Genomic DNA, 18,585 nt, shown 5'->3' on the forward strand with positions numbered 1-18,585 from the left:
TGGGGAAACTGGTTACTTGCTTTAATAAACCAAACCAAAAACCAGATGGGAAGTCCATGTAATTTTAAAATAACAAATGGATATTGTTTACCTGAAATACTAAAACAAAAAGGAACGGTCCTTTTGTATTATGATTTAAAAACAGTAACTGAACAATTCTCTCTCAGGTTAAATATTTAGTAAAAGAACAAATGAAACAATCTTAAAGGCAAATTCCCAACATATTATTTATCAAATTAGCATTTACTTTAGATAAATTACTGACAAGCACCAATCAATAATAATAAACTTTCCCTTTTTTTCTACACTGCTTTTTATTCACAAAGTACTAAACAATAACTGATATTCATAATGATCACCTGGGGCACTTCAGAATTATTCAAAATTAAACAGTAAATACAACCTTTCTGTGTACCTTAACATACACTAATTCTATGGAAATCTGGCTACTGAAATGTAGTATCTTAGGTAATCAATTTACCCACTCATCTGATTCCTCAAGCATTCTAGGTAAAAAAGAATTTAATAAAATACTAATAGCTTTTTACAAAAAGTCAAAAAAAAAAATCCTAGATAGTGATAAAAGGGCAGCTCCATCCTCCTAAAGGGGAAAAAAGATAAATTCAAGGATCTTCTCAATAAATGCAACCCTGGCGGCACAGTGATTAACAGCTCAGCTGCTAACCAAAAGGTCAGCAGTTCGAATCCACCAGTCGCTGCCTGGAAACCCTATGGGGCAGTTCTACTCTATCCTACAGGGTTGCTATGAGTCAGAATCGACTCAATGGCAATGGGTCACAATAAATAGGATATAAACAATAAACTCTACACTTCTACAAACATGGTCCTCATGCTCATTTTGATCTTCCTCAAATAATTTTTCATGTAATCAATGTAAAGAACCCATATTAAACTAAAACATCACCATTCTGGTTTAATTGTGGAAAGGAGGCTATTCTGAACTGACAGAAAATATGAGTTACAAAATAATTTATTATATTTAATTATAATCAAAATTCAAATAAGGCTAACACAGAGTTCAAACAACCTTTATTCCAATCTCCAGGCATACAGTTATGAAGTCTAAATTTGTCAGATGAAATTTAAGTAGTTGTAACATCCTATATAAAGGAAGGGAAAGAAATTTAAATGTTTTGAGCGCCAGCTATGTGCCAGGCTCTACTCTTCATCCTATTCAAGCTACACAAGCACAGAATATTTTATTGTTTTATATTAACTCCACTTTAAAGATGATTCAACTGAGACTCAAAGTTAAAAACCTTGCCAAAAGGTACACAGCTGGTAAGAGTGCTAGCACCCAAATCCAGGTCTACCACCCTACAGGGCCCAATCCCTCTCCACTACGCCAAGCTGTCTTCACTATAACAAATAAATAAATAACATTTCGTTTCTCCTTGTGACAAAGCTCGACTCCTAGAATCTTCAATATCCAAAACCAGATCCCCCTAGAGGAGGAGCCCTGGTGGCGCAGTAGTTAAAGAAATCAACTGTTAACTGAAAGGCCAGAGGTTCGAAATCACCAGTGGCTCTGCGGGACAATGATGTGGCAGTTTGCTTCCACAGAAATTTACAACCTTGGAAACCCTACGGGGTCGCTATGAGTCGGAATCGACTTGACAGCAGTGGGTTTGGTATGGTTTGGATACTGAAGATTCTAGGAGCACAGCTTTGTCACAAGGAGGAGCAAGATGTTCTTTTTGTTGTTGTTGTTATAGTGAAAATGGTGTAGCATAGTGGAAAGGGCATGGGCCTTGCAGTCTGGTAGACCTGGATTTGAGCTAACCAAAGGTCAGCAGTTCAAATCCACCAGCCGCTCCTTGGGAACCCTATGGGGCGGTTTTACTCTGTCCTATGGGGTCACTATGAGTTGGAATGACTCCGCGGCAACAGGTTTGGTTTGGTTTTTTTTTAAGACCAGTGATGGGAGCATTACGGAGTCCATCTTATACAAATTGAACCAACAGGGAGAGCTAGGATTATAAAACACACTATTGGTTGACCTGAAATCTGACATATGAATTAAAGAATAAACTCATTTTTAAGTGACTTCATAAATTCAATTTAGCCCAACAGGCTAAATATAAGCCCAGTGGAGGCTGCGAGATAGGAGCATGCTTGTTTTTTGTTTCATTTTTTAAGCTCAATAGTAAATGACACAAACTGTTTTCTGGAGCTGAAGAGTACAAAAAAATTAAATGAAACTATGTATCTCTTAATGTTACAATACTATAAAGCTTAGCTGTCAACATAGTTTCAAAAAATGCAATTATTCATTAGATAAACTGTTAAAATCAAGCCCTCATACTCCTGAAAAAGGAAAAGATATCCCTGAAGAAAAATATTTCAACAAAATAAATGTCTACTACATAACTATACAGTTAAATTAGGCCAAGGAAAAGCAATCAATTTTCCAAGAGATACTATTTTGATTATTAGAGAAAAAATACTATTTCTAAATCTTTACTCTCTTATTTTCCTACAGCAGATCATTAATAAGTGATCCTTCTTTGAGTGACTCGATCACTTCATCTGGTACCAGTAACCATGGGTTTCTATGAATTCACCAAATTAACTGAGTTAGCATAGCTAAAAAAAAAAAACTTACCAGAGCATTTTCTTTTATCTGTAGATTATCTAAAGCCACATTACCTTTAAAAATGAGAAAAATGTAAGGTTAATATACCAGTTAGTATAAGCTATCATAACTCAACTCAGTTACACAAAATTACAAGCGGGAACTCCACTTCAGGTGATAAAAGTGATGCACACCGCTTGTGTGTATCTGAGGCAATCCAGACTCGTTTAAAAGATCTAAGGCCTATGCGAACACTTTCAAACTTGCTGATGAATAAATCTTTTTGACTGTTTTCCGAGTGGTTCTCAAGTGGTGAGGCAACTGTTACCAGGAATGGTCAGAAGTACTCTACATTAGATATGAAGTTTTTATAACAATTGTTCAGGCACTAGCTTAATGCCTGTAAAAATATAAATGTCCTTATAAGTGGGCTGTTTCTATCACAGTGGGGCTTTGGTTCTTTGATGAACAGGTGGTATTTAAAACGTGAAATACTGAAAACTACCTATAGAGTCTACAAAGTTAAACAAGTATATTTAGAAAGACTGACAGAGAGATCAAAATATTAACAGATTACCCATGGATGGCAGGATTAAGGATGTTGTTTTGTTTTTCTAATTAATTTTTTGGTATCTCTAATTTTTTATAATTAGATATTACTTTTATATTAAAATTATTTTACAAAGTTTAATGAGAATAGGGGAACAAAGTATCAACCTGACCTCAATATTTTTTATAGCAAACAGATATATACTTCCTCTCTGAAAAAAGCGAATGTTATCTAACAAATAGTAAATATAACAACGAAGCAAGAATGATACATTCTATAAATTATTTGCACTAGAGGAGGAGCCACTAGTACTACCACAGAGAAAAGGGGAGGAATAGTAGCAGACTTCAGATTACCACCTGGGTTAAAGTGCATTCATTCATCCAACCAGTAGATAAATGCCTAATCTAGGTAAAGCACTGTGCTAGTGAGTGCTCTTCCAATAAACTACAGGCTTTTCTAACTGCAAAATAAAAATAAATTTAAATGAAAAATAATTTATATTCTTGTTCTTAGTTGCCATAGCATAGTTTGTAAAAGAAATGTTCTACATTCTACTTCGGTGAGTAGGATCTGGGGTCTTAAAGCTTGTGAGCGGCCATCGAAGATACTCCACTGGTCTCACCCCATCAGGGGCAAGGGAGAATGAAAAAAACTAAAGGCACAAGGGAAAGATTAGTCCAAAGGACAAATGGACCACAACTACCACAGCCTCCACCAGACTAGATCCAGTACAGCTGGATGGTGCTCAGCTGCCACTGCCAACTGCTCTGGCAGGGAACACGGTGGAGGGTCCCTGACAGAGCTGGAGAAAAATGTAGAACAAAATTCTGACTCACAAAAAGGGACTGGACTTACTGGTCTGACAGAGACTGGAGAGACCTCAAGAGTATGGCCCCTGGACGTCGTTTTAGCTCAGTAATGAAGTCACTCCTGAGGTTCACCCTTCAGCCAAGGACTGGACGGGCCCGAAAAACAAAACGAGACTAAAGGGGCACACCGGCCCTGGGGAAAGGACTGGAAGGCAGGCGGGGGCAGGAATGCTGGTGACAGGGGACCCAGGGTCGAGAAGGGAGAGTGTTGACATGTGGGATTGGTAACCAGAGTCACAAAGCAGAATATGTACTGTTTAATGAGAAGCTAGTTTGTTCTGTAAACCTTCATATAAAGTACAATAATAAAAAAAGAAAGAAACTGTATACCTATAAAAAGTTGTACTGGCAAAAGTTGTGTGATAGATATATTTATAACAATGAAAAAAAAAAAAACAGTAGCTGCTGAGGCTACTCAACCAAACATTTCATGGGATTTGGTTCCTCGGTTTGGAGGTTTAGGGTCCTGGTTTCATGAGACATCCCAGTTAACTGGCCTAACAACATGTTGAGCACTTCTGTCCTACGTCGTAGTTTGTTGCATAGTGCCTGGGGTCTTAAAAGCTTCCAAGTGGCTATCCAAGGACCAATAATTGGTGTCTATTTACTTGGAGCAACAGAGGAAGGAGAATCAAGAATAGGAGAAGAAAAGAAACAAAAAAAAAGAACAGGAGGAGGATATGGAATGTGTGGCTAACTCTCCATGAACAACCGCCACCTCTGCCATGAGACTAGAAGACCTGGATGGTGCTCAACTACCATTACTAAACATTTTGATCAAGGACTCTATAGAGGAATCCTAATAAAATGGGGAAAACGCAGCACATAATTTTAAACTCTCATGAACTCTAGACTTTCTGGAGCCATGAAGGCTGGATGAACCCCTGAAACTATCGTGCTGACATAATCTTTAAATCTTACACCAAAAATATCCCATGAAGTCTTCCTAAAACCAAAAAATAGTTCAGCTTAACTAGTAAAAAATGTCTGCTTTGAGCATTATGTTCTTTTAAGAACTATCTATATGGGATCAAATTGACAACAGCAACTCCAAAGATTAGAGAGGAGCCTTAGGGGGCAGTAGGGAGTTTATGCTAATGGGGGAGGAACAACTCTGAAAAAGGGGGTGAGAAGGGTTGTACAACTTGAAGAATGTAATCAATGTCACTGAACTGTACATGTAGAAATGGTTGAACTGGTGTATGTTTAGCTGTGTATATTCTCAACAACAACAAAATAAATAAAATTTAAAGAAAAAAAAAGAATGATACATTCTATAAATTATTTGCACTACAGGAGGAGCCACTAGTACTAACACAAAGAAAAGGGGAGGAATAGTAGCAGACTTCAGATTACCATCTGGGTTAAAGTGCATTCATTCATTCAACCAGTAGATAAATGCCTAATTTAGGTAAAGCACTGCGCTACTGAGTGCTCTTCTGATAAACCACAGGCTTTTCTAACAGGAAAATAAAAATAAATTTAAATGAAAAATAATTTATAATCTTGTTAGTTGCCATTGAGTAGGCTCTGACTCATGGCAACCTTATACAAAACAAAATTAAATGATGTCCTTTTCTAGCGATTGATCTTTCCTGATGGTTTGTCCAAAGTCAGCAAGGTGAAGTCTCATCATCCTCACTTCTAAGGAACATTCTGGTTGTATTCCTTTAAAGACTGATTTGTCTGTTCTTTTGGCAAGCCAAAGTATATTCAATATTCTTTGCCAAGACCACAACTTGAACACATCAGTTCTTCTTCTGCCTTCCTTTTTCACTATCCAACTTTCATATGCATATAAGGCAAGTGAAAAGACCATGGCTTGGGTCAAGAGCATCTTACTCATCAAAGTAACATCTTTGCTTTTTAAAACTTTAAAGAGGTCTTTTGCAGGCAATCTGCCCAGTGAAATACATTTATTTCTTAACTGCCGCTTCCATGGATGTTGACTGTTGATCCAAATAGAATGAAATCCTTGACAACTTCTATTTCTTTGCCATTTGCTCTGATTTTGTTAATTGGACCAGTTGTGCAGATTTTCCTTTTCTTTATGTTTAGATGTAATCCATATTGAAGGCTGTGCATTTGACCTTTATTCAGTAAATGCTTCAAGTCGTCTTTATTTTTGTCAAGCAAGCTTGTGTCATCTGCATATAGGAGGCTGTTAATGAGTCTTCCTGTAATCCTGATGCTGCTTTTTTCTTCATATAGTTTGGCCTCTCAGATTATTTATTCAGTATACAGATTGAATAAGTAAGGTGAAAGGATACAGCCCTGCTGTATACCTTTTTCAATTTTGACCCTGCCTCTTGACCCTTGTACAGGTTTGGCATGAGCACAATTAAGTGTCCTGGAATTCCCACTCTTTGTAACGTTTTCCATAATTTATTCTGACCCACATAGTCAAATGCCTTTGCATAGTCAATAAAACACAGGTAAACATCTTTCGGAATTCTCTGCTTTTGGCCAAAACCCATCTAACAACAGCAACGACAGACCTTGTTTTATGTCCTCTTCTGAATCTGGCTTGAACTTCTGGCAGGTTCCTGTTGATGCACAGCTGTAGTTGTGTTTATCTTCAGCAGAATTTTGCTAGCATGTGATATTAATAATATTGCTTGATAATTTCCACATTCCACTTAATCAACTTCTTTAGAATGGGAACATATAGATCTCTTCCAGTCAGCTGGCCAGGTAGCTATCTTATAAATTTCTTGACACAGACAAGTAACAGCTTTCAGCATAAATAAAAGGAATTCATGTAAGACTCTAAAATTAAAGCAGACCCACAGACAGTATTCAGTTAAATATAAAATGATTGATTTAAATCAAATCAATTGATTAAAACCAAATGTCTTAGGTTGGGTTCTCTAGAGGCAGCTGGACTAGGGCTAGTCTCATTAGATGGGAATGGAAGGGCTAATGGTTTTTCTGGGCCGGGCAGTTTAGCAGACAAAGATGAAGTAATCTCTTCAGATAGGAGTGGTTCTGTCAGCAGGAGTGATTCAACAGAATTTAGGGGCTCAGTGACCCCAGCTTCCTGATTATCTGCCCATACTTCCCCACCCCAAGTTTCAGGATTCCATTTCTTCCCAACCAATGCCCTTACTTTAACTTCAGACACCTCTCGACGTTGGCAATTGAGCTGGCGTTGTAGTTCAGCCACTCTTACGATAAGACTCTGGGTTTGGTTTTCGGCAATTTCAGCTCTGTAACTACAAGAAATAAAGCTTTCTTTGAGCTTTGACTCTGAAGCCCTGAGCACATCTCTTTCTTTCACCAGTCTGTCTAGCAAAAATAGGACCAACCAACCAGCTTCCCATTCTGACAAAGCTGTAGAAAGATATCACACGTGTTCACCCTGAGCCTCACCTTTCACCAATACCTGATCTACTGGTGGTGATATTTTGCATATTTGTATTGCCACCTCATGCCATGGATTAGCAGTGCCCTCTTTACTGTTGGAAACACAATCATCAACATGTTTAAGACTAACCAGACTTGAGAACCAATTTAGAAAACTCATAATTTTGTTTCTCTAGAACCACTCTTGGTACCAAATGTCTTTAAATGTATCATTTTATATTTAACTGAATATTGAAGAAAAAGTTAAGATTTAGTTCTCCTTTTCTACTTCAAGATAACATAATAATAGTTCCATACACATGCAAACAACTTTACTGCTCTAGCCAGATGAACCTTGCTATGAACAACAGGCCATAGGAAGTCCCTGAAAACCTGGGGGAGTGAGAGAAGTTGAAGAAGAGAGAAGACAAAGGTAAATATTTGTGCCTAACCTTTTAACCTTAAGGAAAAAAAACAGGAAGAGAACGACTAATAATCGGAGATGGATAAGGTCAACTGCTAGCAGGAAAGGCACTAGACCGATCCCACAATAGGTGGCTTTAATCCCATCGAGACCAAGGTGACAGACAAGCAAAGAGTCCTAAAGGATGAAGGGCAAGCAATAAATGCATTCTGTGCTTCAGAAAAGGTTTCTGATTTTGATCTCATATTATGTTCATTAAAAAGCTACAGACATTTTTGATAAGCATACACAGCCGGAGAGTTGCACATAAAGTTTCAGAGCCAATCTAGAAGAACATTTTAAGAAGTATCCTAAAAGGGTAAGTCCTGAATCAAAACTTATCTAACATCTATAATAATGAATCAGAAGACAGAAACGAAAGTAAGTCATTAAATTAGCAAACGACAAAGGTAAGCAAAGTTGGAGACATCTCAAAAAATTAAAAATAAATGGTTGCTAAATTACACAAAATAATCTTCAAAAACAAGCTAAGGTTTAACAGGGTAAAGAGCAAGTTAGTGTATTTGTGAATAAAAATAAAATGGTACTGCCTAAATCCCAGAACGACCTTTAAAAAACGTAAGGACCTACAAAATGAATACAATACAGTGCTGATGTTAAATACCTCCAAGCCACAAATAATGCCTCCGAACCTTCACATTATCTATACCTTCCTTATAGCCCTTAATATTTAACTTTATATAAATCTCTTAACTTCCCAACTTGATTAAACTCCTCAATTATTGTCCACAAAGTAAATGTTCAATAAATACTGACTTAATTTACTTACAATGCAAACCATCCTGGGGCAGCAAAAACCAAACCCATGGAGGTCGGGTCAATTCCGACTCAACAGTGACCCTATAAGCCAGAGTAGAACTGCCCAATAGGTTTTCCAAGGAGTGGCTGGTGGATTTGAACTGCCAACCTTTTGGTTAGTAGCCGTAGCTCTTAACCACTGTGCCACCATGGTTCCATAAAAATTACTGCCTCGGAAACCCTATGAGGCAGTCCTGCTCTGTTCTACTGGGTTGCTATGAGTCATAACTGACTCGATGGTAACGGGTTTTGTTTTTTTTCTCTCCTGACTCCCTAGCCAATACTGTTAATATAAAACAGAAACTAATTCAAAACTGTGATTAAAAACAAATGAAAATGGCATGCTCTAATCCATGAAACTGGCTTTGTTTACTGTAAAACAAGAGTACATAATGCTATGTACTTACTTTTATTTAAGATTTCTTTTATGCATCTGTTGGAAACCCTGGTGGCGTAGGGGTTAAGTGATACAGCTGCTAACCAAAAGGTTAGCAGTTCAAATCCACCAGGCACTCCTTGGAAACTCTACGGGGCAGGTCTACCCTGTCCTATAGGGTCACTATGAGTTGGAGTTAACTCAACGGCAACGGGTTTGGTTGTTTTTTTTTTTTTTTTTTTTTAACACATGCTCATTATTTATTTGAAAGTATATCAAAATGTTCAAATGCATTCATTTTCCGAGGAAGTGAGTTAAAGTAAATGACTGAACAGTTAAAACCATGAATCAAATTATTTTAATAACTTTGTTTTATTAAAGACTACTGAAGAAAAATATTGTAGCGATTCATTTCAAATGAATCTAGCTATTCAACCCAAATTAACCAATCTAGACACAAGTATAGACAAATCTTTGATCTTTTAATAGGAGTTCACAGTGACTTTGTCTTGGGAGGGCAAAGTGGGAGACAGAGAGGGGACAACTGACTCTCACTCCTTCCATTTCCCTATTAAAGGAGGAAGTCTTGGCAAAAAAAAAAAGGTGGAAAGCTACAGTGTTACCACTGAACGTTTTCCCTTTCAACACATTTCAGGGATCTTACAATAAAGGTGTGGCAGAGTTTCCTAGCATAATGGTTACCAAAGTACCAACTTTCAGTTCTAGTTCTAGAAAAGGAATAAATTTCTAATTTAGAATGTTATTTAAATATACAAAAAGGTATTTTCGATGTAATTTTTTAAGCACTGCTTTGATAGTAACTGAGCCTAAATATATTACACAACAGTACTGAACTCCGTGTTGTTTATTGCACGTGCTACAGGACAAGCTAATAAGAAATGTGGCCTTCATACATCAAGCGTTGGCTGGGAGAAAAGGACTGAAGAAAAATATCCTTCTCCAGGTTTAGAATTACTTGGATACTGCCATGTTTTATGCATCAAGATAAAAAGCAGACAGACCTGTTTTTCCTTACATTCTTAAGCACCCCCGCCACCCACCACCCCAGCTCCCTGTAGGACAATGTAATACATTGCATTCGGATCCTCAAATACCAGCATGAGGCTTCAACTTCATTTTCTTGTCATATTTCATGACGGTGGCACTTTGCTCACCAGTACTGACTGAAGAATAAAAAGGAAAAATAAAGGTATGTTATTTGACTACCATTTCTCACTAAGAATGCTGGGAAACTGGCAATACAACTTATCTGATGGAGGAGCACATGCTGCTTTTGCCCAGTTCAAATCACAGAAGCTTAAAGTTAGAAGAGGTGACCTGGTCTGACCCTCTCATTTATAGATGAAACTACTGGTCACTGATCAGTGACTTGCCAAAAGTCACACAGAGATGGAGTCAGATTCCAGGTCTCCCAACTCCTGGTCCAGTGCTTATTCTCCTTCCTTAAGCTGCTCTGCTCCGACAGTATCTGGCAGCTGATAGGGAAGTGCCGGGGTGGGGTGAGGAAAGCACACTAATCAGCAGGGGCTCAGCCTGGCGCAGAGCCGCACACCCTGAGATAACGCCACCTGGCTCCTACTCCTGGTTACCGTTGCCACCCTTGCATCCAACACATCCCAGCCTCTACATATATTTCACCTGCCAAATAGAAGTGAGAGCAGCAGAGTTCAGAACTGAAAATTTTCTTGCCAACTTTCCACAGTGAATCACTTCGAAAAATAGAGGAAGGCTCCATATTGCAACAATAGTACTTAAACCAAGTTACAAAACAGCTGGCATTTCAACATACATTTTCAAATATATGTTACTCTCAAAACAATTATACCCTGGACACACCTCAAATAGCTAAGCGCTGTGCATTTTATCTCCTGGTACCAGTCTGTGGGGAAGAAAAACCTAGATAAACCTTCCTACCTGAGTAGGCAGCAACATACTCACCAGGTACTTTGCTGAAAACCTGACTTACAAACTAGCTGGAAGGTAATATAAGTATTGTAAGTATAAATGCGAATCTTCTTTTTTTTCTTTTAAGAAATTTATTTGGAAAATAAGAAATGTTTAGACATGTTAATTCTACACAAAATTATCACATTATAGAATATGAAAACCCTAAAGTCTAAGGTTTAGAAGAAACAGCAAAACTCAAAAACCAAACCCACTGCCACTGAGTTGATTCTGACTCATAGTGAGCCTACAGGACAGAGTAGAACTGCCCCATAGGGTTTTCAAGGCCGTAAATCTTTGTGGAAGCAGACTGCCACATCTTTCTCCTGCACAGTGGCTGGTGGGTTCAAACTGCAACCAGCCGAGCACTTAACCACTGCGCCACCAGGGCTTAGAAGAAACACACTTATATTAAAACAAAACAGGCTTTTTCCCATCACTCAGCTTGGTTTATTATCACTATTACTTACCAGTATTATTAACAATTTAACAATCACAAAGGACTTTTACATCAATTATCTCACAAACACACCGGGTGTAACTTCTCCCATTTCACAAATCTGGAAACTGGGTTTAAAGAAGTAGAATGTTCGCCAAAGGTCCTGAAAGGAGCCGCGTGGAAATTTCACATTTACTGTTTACTGCCAGCAGTCTAGGCCTAGCTTCCTGGGTACTGTGGTATTGTTAATGCCTAGCTTGCATAGTTCACTTTGGCATGCTCCCATGATTTTGATTTGTTTTCCTCCTATCCCCTCCCTCTTGCTTTCCCATGACTTTGAAGTTTAACTAAGTTTCTCTTCGAGAGGTAGAAGGACCTTGGAGGGTACAGTAACTCATCTGTGACGTGATAACAACAGTGCAAGAGGACCTTCAAGGATTGCCAGGTGCAGGATGTAACCACTGGAAAAAAACTATAATCTTGTCCATATAAAAACTTTCAGCGAGTCTCCAAGGGGGAGACACGTCTTCTGGAGGAGCTCATTCCCGTCTCCTGTATAGCAATATACCATAAAACCCTCTTACCGCTCACCTCACCCGTCTCAGTACTGGCTTCCGCGGCAGGCGGCTCAGACCCACCATTGCGGTAACAGTCTCACAGCTAGTAAATAATCAGAGCCTCGTTTTCCCACAATAGCAAGCACTGGAGAAAGGGCATTCTGCTCAAACCATTTTAAAAAACAAACAGGAATTTCCTGGCATTAAACAATTGTATCTTTTCTTTAAAAGTACAAAAACAGAAAGAAAATGAAGATTTTGCTTCTCCAAATTAAAAGCAATATCCACAGTAAAAAAAAAAAAAACCGTTGCCATCAAGTTGATTCCGACTCATAGGACAGAGCAGAACTGCCCCACAGAGTTTTTCCAAGGAGCACCTGGTAGATTTGAACTGGTGATCTTTTGGTTAGCAGCTGTAGCACTTAACCACTACACCACCAGGGCTTCCATATCCACAGTACACTCCCTGATTCTAGTCATTCCAATAATTCTCCGTCTTCCTCACTCTGCAATTTTTTGTTCATTGTGGCTTTCACTGTGAATGCCTATGAGTATACGCATAGTACAATCTTATCCAACTCATGTTAACACAATATTTTGATTCTTAAAAGTACTCCCTGAGATCATCCAAGCAATGACTGTGCATTTTTACTGATGATACCATTCAGTCACTTCTTAAAACATCTGTTACTCTCTCTCTTAAATTATAAATTTCATAGGTAAAATACAATTACTCTAAGTTCTTTTTTATTCCATACTACAGCCCTACTGCCAATATGGTTAAGCGTTCAGCTGCTAACCGAAAGGTTGGTAATTCAAACCCACCCAGCAGCTCCATGGGAAAAAGAAGTAGCTACCTGCTCCTGTAAACATTACAGCCTAGAAAACCCTCTGAGGCAGTTCTACTCTGTCACATGCGGTCCCTATGAGTCAGACGTCCACTGGACAGCAGCTAACAACAACACCTTGTTCAACATCCAGTACGTCTCTTATAAATGCACAAGAAAATCTCAGTATTCTCCTTAGACCAGGCTTTCTTAACTGACACTTTGAGCCTGGTAATTCTTCGTGTGAGGGCTGACCTGTACATTGCAGGATGTTCAGCAGTATCCTTGGCCTCACCCATTAGATGCCAGTGGCAACCTCTCAAACATATCCAGACATTGCCAAAATCCCCTGGGGGAAAAAAATCACCCCAGTTGAAAAGCAATGCCTTAGACTACTCAAATACTCCAGTTAAGAAGTATCTACTTAGTTTACCATTTGTTTCCAAAGAAGAGCAAGATCAGCTATGTGAAATTTACATAAATTCTTCCATTTCTCAAGACTTGAAAATTCAACTAGAAAAAAACTGAAAAAGTCCTGCTCTATGAAAGTGTAAACTTTATTTGCTAAAGCAAATAGTTTTCAAATAAGATTGTCAACAATGAAAGACACATAGACCAATGGAATAGAGTTGAGAACCCGGAAGTAAATCCATCATCTACGGGCAGCTGATCTTCAACAAAGGGTCAAAGTCTACTCATTGGGAAGAAACAATCTCTTTAACAATGGTGCTGGCAAAACTGGACATCCATCTGCAGAAAAATGAATCAGAATTGATACCTCACGCCATGTACAAAAACTCAAAATGGTTTAAAGACCTAAATGTTAAAACTAAAACTATAAAGCTCCTGAAAGATAACACAGGGTCAAAACTAGGAGACCTAATCTTCAGCATAAATAGCCTATCAAAACTAAAAATGCATGAATGACAGAAGATAAATTAGACAACTGGGACCTCTTAAAACTTAAAAATACTTATACTCATCAAAAGACTTTACCAAGAGAACCTACAGACTGAGAAAAAATCTTCAGCAAAGACGTATCTCGTAAGGGTCTAATCTCCTAAATACATAGAAAATTTCAACAACTCAGCAACAAAAAGATAAACAATCCAATCAAAAAATGGGTAAACGACATGAACAGACACTTCACCAAAGAGGACATTCAGGTGGCCAACAAATACATGAAAAGATGTTCTCAATCATTAGCTATTCAATAAAAAAAAAAAGAAACCCCATTGCAATCGAGTCGATTCCAACTCATAGTGACCCTTTAGCCATTAGAGAGAGATGCAAATGAAAACTACCATCTCACTCCTGCAAAAATGGCAATGATCAAAAAAACAGAAAACAACAAATGCCGACGAGTTTGTGGCGGGGCTGGAACTCTTATACACTGCTGATGAAATTGTAAAATGGTACAACCACTACAGAAAACAGTATGGCACTTCCTCAAAAAGCTAGAAATACAAATACCTTATGATCCAGCAATCCCACTCCTAGGTATGTATCCTAGAGCTATAAGAGCAATGACATGAATAGACATATGCAGACCTATGTTCACTGCAGCATTATTCACAAAAGCAAAAAGATGGAAACAACCTAAGTGCCCACTGACAAATGAATGGATAAACAAATTTGGCAAATACATACAAAAGAGTACTACATAAACTATAAAGAACAATGAGGAGTCTGTGAAACATCTTATAACATGGATGAATCTGGAGGACATTATGATGAGTGAAAAAAGTCCATCACAAAAAGACAAATATTGTATGGTCCCACTATTATAAAATGTCAAGAATAGATATACACACAGACAGCAAAGTTCTCTGATGGTTACCAGGGATGGAAGGAAGAAAGAGAGCGAATCACTTTCTAGATAGTAGACATTTGTTACTTTTGGTGATGGGAAAAGCAATCCCAGATATGGGTGAAGTCAGCACAACCTGACCAAGGTAAATAAAGGCACTAAGAAGTACACGAGAAAAAGGGTAACTTTTGGTAAATGCTATAATATATACAATTTTGCAACAGTAAAAATAACCAAAAAAAAAAAAAGTGTGTGGTTATGTAGGTAGATATGGATGCATGTATGTGTAAAGAAAGGCATATGTGAGTAAATGCATGTGCATGTATAGGCGTACATATAAGCGTATCCATATGTATATACATGTTTGTATGTGCTGCATATATAGCCATATATGTAACAAACCACATGCGGGTACAGTTACGGAGGCTTCCTAGACATATCCAAACAACTCACGGGTTTGGTTTACTGGGTTAAAAGACTTGGGACCATAGTTTCAGGGGACAACTTAGCCAATTGGCATAACACAGTTAACAAAGATAATGTTCTACATCCTAGTTTGGTGAGTAGCATATGGGGTCTTAAAAGCTTGTGACCGGTCATCTAAGATACAACTATTGGTCTCTACTCATACGGAGCAAAAGAGAGTGAAGGAAATCAAAGGCTCAAACAAGGAACTAATCCACTGGACTTACAGCCCACATGAAACACAGCCTCTTCTAACCTGAGACCAGAAGCACTAGATGGTGCCTGGCTATCACCACCCATTCTGACCAAGGACACAACAGAAGGTTCTGGATACAATGGAAGAAAAATGTAGTACAAAACTCCAATTCCCAAAAAAGGCCAGACCTGCTGGACCGATACAGACTAGAGGAACCCTCGAGACCATCTCTCTAAGATAACCTTTGAACGTGAAACTGAAGCTATTTCTGCAGGTCACCCTTCAGCCAAATAATAGACTGGTTTATAAAATAAACAGTATCTCCCATGAGAAATGTGCTCCCTTAAACAATGAATTATATGAGACCAAACGGTCAACATTTACCCAAAAGCGAAGGTAAGGAGGGAAAGGGAAGGTAGATCAAAGAAAACAGAACAAACAGCATGGAAAATGAAAATGCTAACACATTGTAAAAATTGTAACCAATGGTATGGAACAATTTGTATAAAAATTCTTAACGGGGAACCTAATTTTCTGTGTAAACCTTCACCTAAAACACAATAAAGTATTATTTTAAAAAAAAAAAAAGATTGTCAACATCATGGATGCCACAAATATCAGGTATTAAATTAACTTAATATTCCTACTTGTTCACCATAAGACAAATTTTTTCAACAATATTTTCAAAGAATAGAAATAGTCAACCAATTATCACTGGGAAATTCAGAATTAAAAAGACAATACATATTGAGCAATAACTATAAAAGCTCATGACTCTATTCTAGCTTCCTTTACGAAAACCACAAAAATAAAAGGAAGCAAAACTTTACAAAAGCACAGCAATGAGCTGACAACACTGAGGGAATCCCCGATCGGACTTTCACTGGATACAATTCATGGAAGAAATGGGTTTACTTGCTTGGGCCTTAATAAAGTTGATGTTGGCCACTGGCAGAATACTTTATCCTAAAAAAAGAGAAAATGTTGGTTCTATCATGTAACATTGCTCTTACAAAATGAAAGAAAAAGTCTCCTTTCCTAGATTTCAACAAAAACGAGGAGAAAAAATGACATTAAACTACAGTATTTTAATTTCAGTTGTGAACAAGTTCAAAATCCTCAGGTAGTATACTTTGCAATTTCATAGCAAAAAGATTTACAATTAGAATCACAGAGTGTTGGTACCACTGGAAGTCCCCCTAGCTGTTACCTAGTCCCATCCCTAATTTAAAAGATGAAGAAAAAGAGAATGAGATTAGGTGGGGAAGGAATCTTCAACTGTCTCCATACACTATTTCTTTAAGGGGGAAAAAAAAAGTCTGAGGTAAATACTGCACAGTATTTTAACATTAAAATTGGGGTAGTGATTACATGGGAATATTATCTTATCCTTTACAAAGTTTCCAGAATTTAATAAGTATTTCTATTAAATTCCCACTTATTTCTATTAAATAAAGCTTAAATTAAAATGAAGCAACTAACGCCCAATGAGGTAAATGGCTTGTCCAACAAAATACACCATTAAGCCTAGAATCCAGGTTTCCTAAATGTCAGGCCAGTGCTTTTTCAGATTTCAGTAATGTTTTCAAACTAGAAGGAATACTTTGTATGACTAGACAGTATTCTAAAGAAACAATCTTTGCAGAAGGCACTCAATGTTTAAGCATCAAATGTACCTTTCTTCACTTTTCTTTCATCTGCATTATACTTACCGTGGTGGGGAGGGGATGTAAAATAAAATATGTATTGTTGGGCAAACCACGCTGAACCAATCAAAAGAGCAGTAACATTAAAAGCCGGTTCCTCCACTATTCAGACAGGACTCATGGTTTTATTACACTGTAGCACAATATGTGACCCATATATGTAATTAATATTGCTAAATGTTTTTAAAAGTAAAAAGAAACGGGAAATGAATTTCAATCTATTTGATATAACCCAATATGTTCAAATATCATTTCCACATGTAATCAATACAAAAAAATATTAATGAGATACTTTATATTCTTTTTCAATACTGAGTATTCAGAATCTGGTGCATATTTCACACTTACAGCAAGTCTCAATTCGAACGAACCACCTTTCAAGTACTCAATAGCCACACCCGCTGGTGGTTACCCCATTGGAGGCAAAAGGGTCATGATGGAGGCAGGAGAGGACCCCGAGGTGGGCAGGGCAAAGCAGGGCAGGAGCTTCGGCCTCAGTGCAGTGACGTCACTAGGGTCGGTGTCACCCTCCCCATGGACCTCCTCCTGTACCAGACCATACAGAATCCTTAGTAATTTTTTTTGCACTAACGTTACTTGTAAGTCGTAATTCCCATATTATTTCTCCTTCTCTTCCATTAATTACTATTTCATTCTCAAAAAAGTTATTGATACAGGTTCACAAATGCTAATTACCATACTATTGTAGCTAAAACACCAGAACACTTGACAAAATCAGAGATTATACAGACACTGGGAGCATCAAAAACAACAGCACGTGCTTACAGCGAAGTGCAGACAAGACCACGTGACGCAAATTGTCACTAACTGGGTAACAATGACAGCTCTGAACAAGATGCATTAGAAGGTTCAAAAAGTAAATTAGCAGAGTGTGTGAACGGTAGTTATATTGATGCAAGTAATCTGGGCTTACAAAAAAATGTTTTGACTGTTATAAAAAGGATATTTTTATCAAAATTTTTGCTGAAACACTGCACAAAAATTTTATAGACATTTTGGCGTCACCCCCGGGGCAGTGTCACCCGCTGTGGTCCACACCCCCGCACCCCCCTAATGAGGCTCGCCTCCTGACTCCAGCAGCGTGTGGTACCGGCTGCATGTCCCACCCTCGTGGGGATCCTGCGCAGGGGAGCGGGGGCTACACCTCCACACCGGGAGGGGCGCCCTGCACCTCTACACTGGAGGGGGCCGCACCTCCACACCAGGGGGCGCCCCCCGCGGCACCCCTCCCAGAAGCGGAGTCTGGGCGGCGCAGACTGCAGGCCGGGGACGGAGCCGGGCGGGAGGAGCTCGTGGCGCAGCCCCTCAGTCCCGGCAGCACGCCGGCCGCGCCCCTCGCTTACCGCCCCAAATCCCCAGTTTCAGCTGGGATTTGTTCAGGTTCTCCACATAGTCCCCCAGGAAGCGGTTCAGCAAGTCCGCGACCACCGACTCCAGCACCATCGTGCGGCTCAGGCAGCGCGCGAGGGAGGAGCCAGAACCGCCGGGCGCACCGAGGGAGGCAAACCCGCGAATGACAGCCCCTCGGGCGCCAGCCCGCCCCGCGCCGCGCACGTGACCCCGCTGTGCGCAGGCGCG

The 18,585-nt window shown here is 38.9% G+C and overlaps 1 protein-coding gene across 2 annotated transcripts in view; it reads right to left on the reverse strand.

Moving 5' to 3' along the window:
- VPS13C (vacuolar protein sorting 13 homolog C) overlaps positions 1–18,530 on the reverse strand; it is a 175,087-nt gene extending 156,557 nt beyond the window's left edge. Inside the window, exons 1-2 of one of the 2 annotated variants that reach the window (XM_004374623.3) lie at positions 18,351–18,502; positions 2,627–2,670 (exon numbers count right to left, since the gene is read on the reverse strand). In XM_004374623.3, coding sequence (XP_004374680.1) covers positions 2,627–2,670; positions 18,351–18,450 — 144 coding nt within the window. In that variant the 5' untranslated portion in view covers positions 18,451–18,502. Of the gene's footprint in view, positions 1–2,626; positions 2,671–18,350 lie in introns of both variants that reach the window. The other variant, XM_004374625.2, reaches the window with a different exon arrangement.
- Between the last annotated feature and the right edge of the window lie 55 nt (positions 18,531–18,585).

The sequence above is a fragment of the Trichechus manatus genome, unplaced genomic scaffold, assembly GCF_000243295.1.
Source record: "Trichechus manatus latirostris isolate Lorelei unplaced genomic scaffold, TriManLat1.0 scaffold00030, whole genome shotgun sequence".
Lineage (NCBI taxonomy): Eukaryota > Metazoa > Chordata > Mammalia > Sirenia > Trichechidae > Trichechus > Trichechus manatus.